Source organism: Fukomys damarensis, unplaced genomic scaffold (assembly GCF_012274545.1).
Source record: "Fukomys damarensis isolate Sample0158 unplaced genomic scaffold, DMR_v1.0_HiC HiC_scaffold_35, whole genome shotgun sequence".
Taxonomy (NCBI): domain Eukaryota; kingdom Metazoa; phylum Chordata; class Mammalia; order Rodentia; family Bathyergidae; genus Fukomys; species Fukomys damarensis.
In genome coordinates this window covers 537,046-547,497 of record NW_022900947.1, presented here as the reverse complement: position 1 = coordinate 547,497, position 10,452 = coordinate 537,046, and the positions used below count along the sequence as shown (strand labels likewise).

The window sequence follows — 10,452 nt, the reverse complement described above, 5'->3', positions numbered from 1 at the left end:
CCCAAGGACAGAGGTGGCCACAACCCAGCCCCATTCAGCTGTAAGAGGCCACAGTAACCAAAACCACACAAGGTGGGCCGAGAGAGCAGAACCCTAACCCACAGGCAGCTTGGTCAGCCAGCCCAGCCACCCCAGGGAGCCTGTCCTCCTGGGACACCAGGCCTCAGGCCCCAAGACTCACACACATGTACTTATGCACGGCACACCCACATACATCTGCACACAACCACAACACCACAAGCACACACGTGTGCCCATGGCAGGCACAACACGGACCAGACCGTCAGAAACTGTGTCGAGGAAAAAGATGCACTTTCTTGTTAACAAAATAAATTAAATATACGAGGCTTCAGCTCAAACTCTATAAAATCACAGAGATCAGGGCCACAGGGGGCAGGGGCGGCAGTGGGGTTGGCCACCGGATGTGGACATCAGCATGACTGCCCTCGGATGGCCAGCCCCTGGGACCCCAGCCCTCCCCCATCATTACCAATATTATCTCCATTCTTAAATATAAATATCAAGGCCCCTCTCTGTGGGGGTGGGGAGGCAGGGGGTGGGTCTTCACCTCCCCACCCGTGTGGCTGGGGACCCTGGACACCCAGGCGGTTGGGCAGGACACAGGCAGCAGTTGGGGAGAGTCCTTCATCCACTCACGTGACTATGTCACGGCAAAGTCAAACAGCCCAAGCCTTGCCCAGGGTGTCTCAGTCCATGTGCATGTGTAATGTGCAGTGTGCGTGTGTGTGTGTGTGTGTGTGTGTGTGTGTGCACGTGTGTGTGCGTGTGTGTCTGAGTCCATGTCTAGTGGTCTGTGTGTCCACCTGGCAGTGTGTCTGTGTACCTGGCCTAATCTGTGTGATCTGCCGCCTCCCCACCCATCTGCCCGCTGGCCTATCCCGCGCCCACTTTGTCTAGCACTGGTAGTGGACGTGCTGGTGCTGGTGCACCTTGCCCTCCACATGGGAGTGCGTGTGTGAGTGTGTGTGTGTGTGCACATCCGTGTACAGTTTGGGGTAGAGCTTGGGGCCGGCCACTGCACCCGAGCCCAGTGCATGCTCCTCACACAGCCCCACAGCCAGCACAGGCAAGTCCTTGTCGCCGCTGCGGTCCCGGGATGGGGCTGGTGGGCGGTGGCTGGGCACAGGCAGCGCGGCCACAGGGGCGCAGGGCTTCTTCTTGGCCTGGCAGAGCCACAGCAGCACGGTACCCAGGATGAAGACGGCGCCAGCCGGGATGCCAATGACCACAGGCCAAGGCAGGCTGGTGGTGGAGGACGAGGGGGCCACGGGGGGCCCCGGCGGTTTGGGGTCTGGAAGAGAGACCAAGGGGATGGGGTGGAGAGGGAACTCCGCCGCAGGCAGGGACGAGCCCTCATCTGGATGGCACAATAGCACCCAGGCCACCAGGGGCCACACACGGGCCCCCAGAGGAGCCCGACGACGCACCTGGCAGCACAGTGAGGAAGGCACCGCGGAAGCTGTAGCCCATGGTGTTGGCGCCCAGGCAGATGTACATGCCCGCGTCGTCCTGGCGGGCACGCGAGATGAGCAGCTTGTTGAGGTAGGAGCCATCGGGCCGTGACCACACGTCACCCGTGGGCAGCACCACGAACTTCTGGCCGCCCACGTCGATGGTGGAGTTGTGGCGGCCCTCAGCACCATACTCCACGCGCTTCAGCCACTGGATCACGGGCTTCACGTCACTGCGCACCTTGCACTGGAAGGACGTCGTGCCCCCGAAGTCCACCGTCGTGTTCACCGGATGTGTGCCGGTGAGCACGGGCTTCGAGCGCGTCCGCTCTGCAACGGGGACGCACGTGTCGCCGGCGGCACCCAGCCCAGGGCCCAGTCCCGCCGCCCGCCCTGCCCTGTCACTCACGGATCACGTCCACTTTGTAGGTGGCGTTGATGGCGCCTGCCCGGTTTGACACGCGGCACGTGTATTTGCCGCTGTCCTCGGGCTGCAGGTTCTTCAGGCTCAGGGTCCACTTCTTCCTATGCTCAGCAGCCTCTGGGCGAGTCAGGGCTTGGTCGTCCTTCATCCACGTGATGTCGGGCCGCGGGTGCCCACTGGCCACACACTTGAGCCGCACAGAGCTGCCCACAGGCCGGGCGATCACCCGGCGCCGCATCTTGGACGGCTGCGTGAAGCGGGGTCGCGCTGCGGGGACGGGGTCGCTGAGTCAGCCAAGAGAGTGTGGTGCCAGGAGATGGCAGCCATCCTGGCCGGGGAGGGGGACCCCCACCCTACGCTCACCCCACTGCTGGCCAGCTGGGTCCTCCTTGTCTCCCAAGGAACCACCGGGCCCTGGGCTCTGTTTCCCAGGGCTGAGGTCATCTGCAGGGAGAGGGGAGCCATGGTGAGGGAGCCCACGGAAAGGGGTCCCCAGGCCCTCACCAGACCCCCACGTGGCCCCGGCTAGGGTAACCCTGGAACTGCAGCATGGCCAGCAACACTCCCATAGCTGAGTCCAGGGACAGCTGGGCAAGAGCCGCCCGCCAGCCCCATCCCCAAGTGCAGGTGACCCCAACAGTCATGGATGAGACTGCAGGGCCAGCCCCCCGCCCAGGCTCCGGGGGTCTGAGGGGCGGAGGAGGGGGCTGGCGGCTGGCAGCTGCAGTAACCCTAGCCCACATCAAGGGGCCGAGGGCTCAGGAAGCAGACATGGCTCACATACCACCCAGTCACCGCCCCTCTGCAGGGACAGGGAGAGGGGGTGGGGGGGCGCAGCATTCCCGCTCCATGACCCAGGGGAGGCCGGGCTGGGGAGGACGTGGCGAGGAACATCCCCCACCTGTCCGGACAGTGCCACATCCACTGAATTGGGGCCAAGGGCCTGGCCCTCAAGCCAATGCCTCGGACCCTGAGGCTGAGCAGTCAGCCTGGGCCCCACACCAGGGAGGTGGGGGCAGGCATGCCTGGTACCACCGTGGGGAGGGCATGTCACCAGGGCCACCTGTCCCCTCCCAGGGCCACAGCCTATGGGTGGGAGAGAACAGAGGCCCCTCTGAACTGGAAACCTGAGCTCAACGGGCACACCCTGCCAAGCCCACAGCCGCCCACACGCTGGGGGGACCCCCACCCAGCCGCCACGCCTGGTCCTGCCCAGGAAGGGGCTGGCCGTCAGGAGGTCCCCACCCCCACCCCACACAACCTCTGACCGCACCCCACTGACCCATCACGATAAGGGTGTAGTTGACACTGAGACTGCCGAAGCCGTTGGTGGCCTTGCACACGTACACGCCCGCATCCTCCGCCTCCACTGCCTTCACCTTCAGCCCCTGCGGGAGCATGCCCGCATCCTCCGCCTCCACTGCCTTCCCCTTCAGCCCCTGCGGGAGCACACGGAAGCGGCTCCAGCCGCCGTGGATGGTGCGGCCGTCCTTGGTCCACATGGTCAGGGGCGGCGGGTCCCCCTCCACTGGGCACTGCAGCCGCACAGTGCGGCCCAGCCGAGCCACCTGTCTCGGGGCCACTTTGTCTGCCATCCTCGGGGGGCCTGCAGGTTGGAGGACTCAGGTGGGGAGGGAGGCCTGGGCTGTTCCTGTCCGGCCCCACACCTGCCCAGGGAGGTGGGGGTGGGGACACAGCCTGGCCCAACAGGCCCTGCACAGTGTGAATGAAGAAAAAGACCAGCAGGTGTGGAGACACACGCCTGTGATCTCAACACTTGGGAGGCTGAGGCAAGAAGGTCACCATGAATTTGAGGCCAACCTGTGCTACACGGTGAGACCCTGCCTCAAACACCAACCAGTCAAACTTAGTGACTTAGTGAGACTTTATCCCAAAATGAAAAATAAGGCTGGGGACATAGCTCAGTGCAAAGGTCCTGGGCTCAATCCTCAATATTGAAAAATAAAAAGAAAGAAAGAAAGAATATCCAGCCACATCAGAAGGGGCCATGAACCACCACGACAAGGAGGACAGGGCTCTCAGGGACAGGGATAGCAGGCAGGAGCTCCTGGCTTTCCCTCACCATGAGTATTCACAGATCCTGTCCCCATAGGGAGACCACCTTTCCTCCTCACACCCCCATGTTCCCTGTCACCCAGGACCCAACAAGCCCTGGCTGCAAGGATGGCAACCTCACAGTCATCGCACACAGATGACTGAGCAACAGGACAGCCACCCCTGGACAGCCTGTGGGCATTGAGGGTGCCCTAGTCAGACACCATCTGCCCAGGATGGCCAGCCCTCCAGGCAGCTGAACCCCATGGGGCCGTGACCCACAGCCCTGAGGTCAAAGGCAGCGTCTGGACAGGGTAGGGCTGGCATGGAGAGGTGGTCCTGCCCTGCATGCTCCAGGTGGCCTGACGGAGAGCCGAGGCCAGGGCATCCCGCACTCTGCAGAGAGATGCCTGGGTCCTCCCAGCCATTGGCCCCAACTGAGGTACCAATGGGAGGACAAAGGGACAGAGGTAACCAAGAGATCAGGCAGTGAGTACTATCACCGGCTGGGAAGAGGATTCAGAGACCCTCGGGTATCAACGATGCATGGGACCCTGGGCAGGAGGTGACCTGGGGCAGGGACCAAGGCAGGGTCACCCCACACACCCGCTACCAAGTGGGATGCATCCCAGGAACAGCACCCAGGCTGCTTCGCAAATGGTACTCAGCGACACCACTGCAACGGCGCCAAGGGCGTGCATGGTCCATAACCAGCTGTCAGCACCCTCAAACCTCAGCAGCAGCGTCCTCCTGACTTCAAAGCACCCAACTGACTGGGGACCCTGTGTAAACGAAGGAGTTGCCAGCCCAGGCAGGAGGTACCATGGCAGCACTGCTGAAGGAGCCAGGGTCCCTTCCTTCGATGACAGTAAGGGGTGAGGGTGGGGGCTGGGAGAGGGGCTCCTCCACTCCCTCGCCTGCTGCCCAGGGACTCGCCTTTCTGACCAACATCACCTTGTCTACTCACCAGCCCCGCTCCACCATGAGCTCCAGGCTGAGGTTCCCATAACAGCCTCCTCCCCAGACCCTTTCTCCCCCATGGTCCACCCAGACACCAGCAGCAGGGTAGTCCATGCAGTTGTCCCTGGCCCCAGCACCCACCTGGTACAGGCATGGAGTCCAAGCCCCCTCCCAAAGCCTCCGAGATCCCAGCCCCAACCCAGGCAGACCCTGCCCACCACCTGTCACTGTCTGAAATTCCACCACTCACAAGGCCTCCCAGGCTGCAGCACCAGGGAGTGGCCAACCCTGCCGTGGTCCCCATGGCCCCCAAGGCTCCCTCTCAGCCTGGTTCCCCAGGCCCCCCAGGCAGACCACTGTCCACCCCAGCCTGGGCAGGGGCAGGGCCCAGGATGGCAGCAGACAGCAGCAGGGACCCCTCTGCCTGTGGCCACTGCCGAGAAGAGGCAGAACCCGTGCCGCCAGATGGCCGGAAGCACGGCCCCAGCCTGCATGGTGCGGCAGAAAGGCTGGTGGAAGCCCATCCAGAGGAGCCAGGCTTATCCTAAAGCAAACAGTACCCTGCCAGCCCTCCCTCCGTACCCCAGCCCTTTGCAGAGCCCTGTATGTGGGCCCGCCCAGCAGGAAGCCGGCCCCCGATTCCCAGGGATCTTGGCTGCAGCCCGGCCACCACAGCTCTATATTTAGCCCAGGAAACACAAGCCCCCCCATTGTTCTACCTAGAGCCACAGAGCCCACTTGGCCAGCGAAGAAACTGAGGCAGTACCTGAGGCCCCACTGCCCTTGGAGGGAAGCTTGGCAGGGAAGTGGCAGCCACCTGGACCTCCCTCAGGTGATACTGTCAGTTGCCCTTCTCCTGCAAGCCCCTGAGAAGGCCCAGCACAGGCAGGATGCAGATGGCTGCCAGGTGGGCAGTAGCCGGGGTAAACTGAGGCTAGGCTGTGTTTTCACTGCTCCGACAGAGCCTCGGGGACAGCACCTTGGGGCTCTTTCCCTCTTCCTTTCCCACAGGGCCCCCCATAGGACCTGGCTCCAGCGCAGCACTGGGGATGCAGATGGCACAGTGGCCACCTCAAAGTCCACACCTCGAGGCCAAGTCCCAGGAAGCACGCAGGAGCCTCAATCCCACTTTCCAGAGCTGCTCTGCAGGCTCAAGAACTGACCTGTAGGTGCTGGGCCCAGCTAGTACCGGTCTCCAGGGCCACTGGGACAGGCCAGTCGTGTCCCCGCCTCTACAGAATTCATGGGGGCAAGTGACAGTGGCTCCCAGCAGGCACATCGGAAGGACAGGCCACCCTCTGCCCGATGACCAGACCAGGTGCAGACACACAGCAGTCCCAAGCCTGGGCACCGCGAGAGTGGGACTGTGCAACAAGCACCCAGCAGGCGCAGCCCAACTCAGTACGCACACGGACTGCAGGGGCCTGGAATTTCTGGCCTGGGAAGAATTCTCCAGCCAGGCAGTAGGCCTGGCAGTGGGTGGGGGCAGCCAGCCAGGAGCCACAGGCCTGCAGCTCCTCCTGGAGAAGACAGGGCCTAGGGACTCAAAGGGCCGTGGTGGGGAGGCAGGTGTGGCCAAGTCCTTAGACACCTGTGCCGGCCTTGGGGAGGCCAAGGAAAGCTGGCCCAAGAGGATTCCAAGGCACTGTCCAGCTGGGACAGCATGACTGGCTGACCATGTGCTGAGTCCTTTCCCAAGGCACCCCATAAGCCCTAGACATAGGCAGGAGGTACAAGACCCCAAGCTACACCCAGACGGAAGCTGCAGGAAGAGTCTCCGGAGACCAGGCCCTATGGAACCCACCTCCCCAGCAAGCCACAACTGGGGGAAGAAGGGCAGGGATGACCCCCAGGTGTCAGGAGTGCATGTGCTTCTTAGGCACACAGGCCTAGGGCTGCACAGGGTTACCAGCCAGACCTTGGGGACCTACTATGGAGCCAGGAGGTCTGAGGGACAGGTGGCTGCCACAGAAACCAAGGAGTACCCCCTAAAAGCTGGCTGAGAATACAGGCTCTGCCCTCGCCCAACAGCAGCCTCCAGGTGAGGGGCCAGGTGGAGGCTCCTGGGGACACACCCAGCTCTCCCTGGGGCAGACATAAGGCCCTTCTATGGACCTCGAACTCCCACAGCCTCTTCCTCGACACACCCAGGACACACACAGCTGGCCAATGTCACCAGACAGGGCCACCGCCCGGGGGGCGAGGGCACTTACATACCACCGCAGTGGATGGTGACCACCACAGCCTCCCAAGGCCACCAGAAGCCAAAGCCCCTGTGCCACGCCTCACAAGTACCAGCCTTAGAATTCTGGTCCCCTACCACATCCACCTAGAGGGCACGTCTCCTCCACAGGCCCTGGGCCAGGAGTCAGGCGTGTGCTGAGTGGCCACCCTTGCAGGGACGCTCACCCTCAGGCCTGGCCAGGAACCCCCTCTCAAGGACAGGCTTGTGGACCCCGAGGCTACATGTGCAGCTGCCCAGCCCTAAGGGCCCACATTTTGTACACACTGCAGCCCTGACCCACAGGTGGGCTGAGAGGCTCAGAGGCACCCTGCATAAGGAGCCCACATTCTCTGACAGCCCTGGGCAACACAGCTTCATCCCTGTCCTCTCCTGGAGGCCTATCACTTGCTCTGAGGTTCTGGACACATCATTTAAGTGTCTCAAGTGATCAACTCTCTAGATGGGAAGATGGAGTTGTACATCCTGCCATATGGGAAGCCCTTTGATGTCAACAGCTCCCAGGTGGTAGAGGCTGCGCCACAGGTACCTGCTGCCCTCGAGAGACCGCCTCTGCTGGGCCTACCTGGGCCAGCCCCCACCCACCACCCTGACCATGGACCCTGGAACTGCAGCCAGAGGCCTGACCAGAGCAGCAGTCACCTTACCAGGAAGAGTGGCTGGAAGCAGGGAGGGTGTCACTGAGCTCTGGGGACAGTGGCACACCTTTCCCTCCACCCACGTGGATGTCACCTGGACAAGACAGGCCAGAGCTCACCTGCAGCACGGAACATAGAAGAGACGGCCAGCATGGGCCAAGCACCAAGCCCGGCTGCACGGCGGGCAGGTGGCCAGCAGTGGGGTACCACAGCTCACAGCCCCCACCATCGTCAGCAAAGCCCACACCAGGGCCGGGCAGGCCTGAGGCTGGAGGCCTCCAAGGGGGAAAAACCAACATTTCCCCTAGCGAGGGCCATGGCGCAGGGCAGGCGGGCTGAAAGGCAACTTTGAGAGCCTGGAGCCCCATTGATTCCTGCACAAAGGATAAAGGAGCCTGCGGTCTCGTTTCCAGGCCCAGCCAAAGACGACTTTGTTCGAAGCTCCCCCTCCCCCAAGGGGACAGTGATTTATTTTCCTTGCAGGAGGGGGGCCCCAGACGTGAACAGGGAGGCTTGCTGGCATCCCCACCTCAAAATGCCTGGGCCCAGCTCCTGCATGAACACACGTCCAGGTGCACACTGGCCAGCCACTGCCCAGGAGAGATGGACACAGGGAGGCCGGGGCAGCACCACACACCAGCCCACCATCACCTCCCACAGCACTACAGCACTGTCTCGGCCTCCTGCCCATTACAGCACCCACAGCCAGGTGCCTAGGGCATATCATCTAGGGCACAGTACTGGGCAGGGTGCTGGGTCCAGGGGGCAGGGGAGGGACTGTGGGCTGGCTGCTCAGGCCATCGCTACAAGGCCCACTGGCGCACTATTCAGCCGCTTCAAAGCTTCAAAGCTGTCCGCTGAGAAAGGTATCTCACTGGGAGCTGTTTGAATTCCCACTGTGAGCAACAACAGGGGAAGCCAAGTCCTAACTTTTGAAAACAGTTTAGGACAAACCCACCAAGATTGTGAAACGTAGGGCAAAGGGGAACTCTTAAAATAAGATCTGGATTTATAGCGGTACCCATTCCAAAAACTGTGACAACTCAGGGAAATGTCTTTCAAAACAGCCCAAATGACGTTCAGCTCTTGGCCCAAAGAGGGTCTAGGAAGAGCCTGCTCACCGGAGGAGCACGAACTGCTTGGAATAGTCCTGCCCCTCTAGTCCAGGCCGGGCCTGGAAGAAGTCAGAACAACTCAGGAAACGCATTCCTGTACCTCCACTGTAAGCCATAAGGCCTCTGCTGTGGAAAGGGCTCCCTCTGCCCCCCAGCACAGAGCCCAGGTAGACAGGGCAGGGGCTGCTCCTCTAGGGCCCCTCGATGAAGAGCAGCCCATACCCGCCACACTGTCCACCAGTCACCTCCAGGCTGGCCAGGGACCAGCAGGCCTCCACTGCCTCCTGGCCAAGTGGCCAGAGAACAGGCAGGTGCAGAGATGGAGGAGTCCAAGCAGATAAAAGAGGAGTCAGAGCCAGGCCGCTGGCTGTAGTGGGGCTCACCCAGCGTGGCCTGAGCAACAGTGCCCAGAATGCTGCCCAGCCTGGCCACACTGGTCAGCCTTCACCCTCTAGCCAGCCAGGCCTGGGCGGGTGGCGGGGGGGTTGTGGTGGCATAAGTCCCACCTGGGCTGCCACCCGCCGCCCAACACCCGAACGTGGCCATATAAGGCCAGGTTGGGCTCAGTGTACTGCTGGGCAGCGGGGAAGGACCAGTGGACGCAGAGGGCGATCCTGAGTGGTCAACACACCCCAGGACCCGCCTAACCCTGGGCAGCCAGCACTGGGCCTGCCTGGCCCTAGAACATGGTGCACACGAGTCTGCCAGCACGTACCACCCATTGGCCACGGATGCCCCTCACTGGGAAGGGCCGCCCCCTTGGATGGCCATGCAAGGTCCTCAGGTATCAGCCCCGAGATCAGCTTTGACATGCAGTGGCCCTTCATGCTTGGGGACCCCTGAGCCCAGATGGGCAGCCCAGAGCCCAGGGCTGAGTCAAGATGAGGCCCAGACAGAGGACAGTCGCGACCAGTGTCTCCCATCCCCCAGCCAGGCCACATGGGGTCCTGGTAAGTTCCCAAGGACCCATCCAGGGCCACTGTAGCCACAAACAGCCCAGTCCCCCCAAACCCACAGGGTGACTAGCCACTCTCCACACAGTTATATGTGTGAAAATGTGTGAAGACCACAGGTGTGTCCTGAGCCCACTGGCCAACAATCCAACTGACCCCGACCCTAAGGGTGAGCTAAGGGCAAGCAGAGAGTCAGCAGGGGGTAAAACTGGGGGTACCTCGGGAATGAGCTGGGGCTCCCCCTCCCCGGGGTGAGCTGAGCGTAACACAGGACTAAGCTGGAAGTACCCCGCGGGTGAGCTAGGGTGCTATAGGAAGGGAGGCTGTGCAGGGAGAATTGGAGGTTAGTTGGGGGTACATCTTGAGTGAGCTAGGGGTTCCAGGGGGAGTGAGCTGCGGTACATTCCAGGTGGGTTGAGAGTACTACATGGGCGAGCAGTGGGTGCAGGAGGTGGGCTGGTGAATCCCGGCTGAGGGCTGGTGAGGCAGGAGCGCGAACCAGGTAGGCACTGTGGCAGGGGTCAGGGCTGGCGGGAAGGGGCGGCGCTAGCACTCACCTCGCGCGGCAGCGGCCGGTGGGAGCGCCCCCAGCA

At 62.4% G+C, this 10,452-nt stretch overlaps 1 protein-coding gene across 1 annotated transcript; it reads right to left on the bottom strand.

Annotated features, from left to right (window-relative positions):
• Positions 1 to 300: 300 nt before the first annotated feature.
• Fgfrl1 (fibroblast growth factor receptor like 1) lies at positions 301 to 10,446 on the bottom strand. Its single transcript, XM_033758895.1, is given in 8 exon segments — positions 301 to 971; positions 974 to 1,312; positions 1,449 to 1,802; positions 1,882 to 2,163; positions 2,260 to 2,340; positions 3,179 to 3,284; positions 3,336 to 3,502; positions 10,417 to 10,446. Coding segments are annotated over 7 exon segments (1,395 nt in total). The 5' UTR covers positions 3,492 to 3,502; positions 10,417 to 10,446; the 3' UTR covers positions 301 to 894.
• Positions 10,447 to 10,452: the final 6 nt, after the last annotated feature.